The sequence below is a fragment of the Aplysia californica genome, unplaced genomic scaffold (assembly GCF_000002075.1).
Source record: "Aplysia californica isolate F4 #8 unplaced genomic scaffold, AplCal3.0 scaffold00052, whole genome shotgun sequence".
Taxonomy (NCBI): domain Eukaryota; kingdom Metazoa; phylum Mollusca; class Gastropoda; order Aplysiida; family Aplysiidae; genus Aplysia; species Aplysia californica.
The window spans coordinates 601,003-602,137 of record NW_004797322.1 but is presented as its reverse complement, the minus strand read 5'-3'; the positions used below and the strand labels follow the sequence as shown (position 1 = coordinate 602,137).

The 1,135-nt window shown below is 36.0% G+C and overlaps 1 protein-coding gene across 1 annotated transcript in view; it reads right to left on the bottom strand.

Annotated features, from left to right (window-relative positions):
* LOC101859625 overlaps window positions 1–1,135 on the bottom strand; it is a gene marked incomplete at its 5' end in the record, with an annotated part of 18,003 nt that overhangs the window by 13,370 nt on the left and 3,498 nt on the right. The window contains 1 exon segment of the mRNA XM_013079453.2: window positions 667–779. Coding sequence (XP_012934907.1) covers window positions 667–779 — 113 coding nt within the window.

Below are 1,135 nucleotides of genomic sequence, written 5' to 3'. Positions count from 1 at the left end.
AAAAAAAAAAAAGCAACAACAACAACAACCATCTCAAAATCAAAAGCACAAAATATAAATAAATAAATAAACAAACAAACAAACAAACCAAAACCAAAAAGAAAACCAGCGTTGGTTCCTTTTTAACATCCAGGTTCCCAGTATTGAATGACGTTATTACTCGTTAGGCCAACCCGCGCCCACCCTTTTTTCGGTCTCTTAACCGACTGATGTTCATAATGATAATGATTAATATCATTTTTCTATGAATGGCATATTGTTGCCGTTAATACCTTGGTTTTTTGCTGTTGTTTTGTTCATTAAAAAAACAACAGTTTATCATGTCCTAACATCAGAATTACAATGGTGTATATGTCCAGTCCTTAGCTTTGAGAAACTTGACGTTAAAAAAAAAAATTGACTTTCACAACATGTCAAGATTTTTTGAAATGTAGTTCTTTGAATATCTTGATAACGACTCCGAATAATCCTATGATTTTGATAGAGTAGACAGAACATTTAAAATTTTGGTTTTTGATCTCGTGGTCTAAAATTAAGTAACTGAAATCGGCCAAAAATGTCAAATAGTATTTCGGGTAGTTCTGAAGGTAGCGATATAATTAATTGTATCGTCTCTTCTCCGCGAAAATACGAAAAAAGACGTAGGCTATAGATTCTACTGTTCACCGTTGTCAGCCTGTTGGTCACCGAGCCTGTTGCAGCTGATGTGTTGGTCTGCGCGGTTGCGGGGGGAGGATGTTGCGTCGGGATCGAGTTGTTGTAAGAAAGAGCTGGGTAGTCTGAAAGGACGAATAAAAGGCTCGTCATGGAGTTTATAGCAAAGAGAACAAAATAAATGCAAAACAGACACAGACAAATAAACAAACAAACAAACAAAAATACAAACAATAAAAGGAACAATAAAAAAGATACCCCCCCCCACAGCAGAAAACACACACAAACACACACAAATACACACAAACACACACACACACACACACACACACACACACACACACACACACACGTATAATATACATATACCTAGTAATGCAGAAGGACAAATAGTGGGCAAAGCAAGGGAAAGACGGAGAGTTCCTTAATTGAATGGAAAAGTTTCAGGCACTCTTGACACAATTTCTTTAAATCATTATTT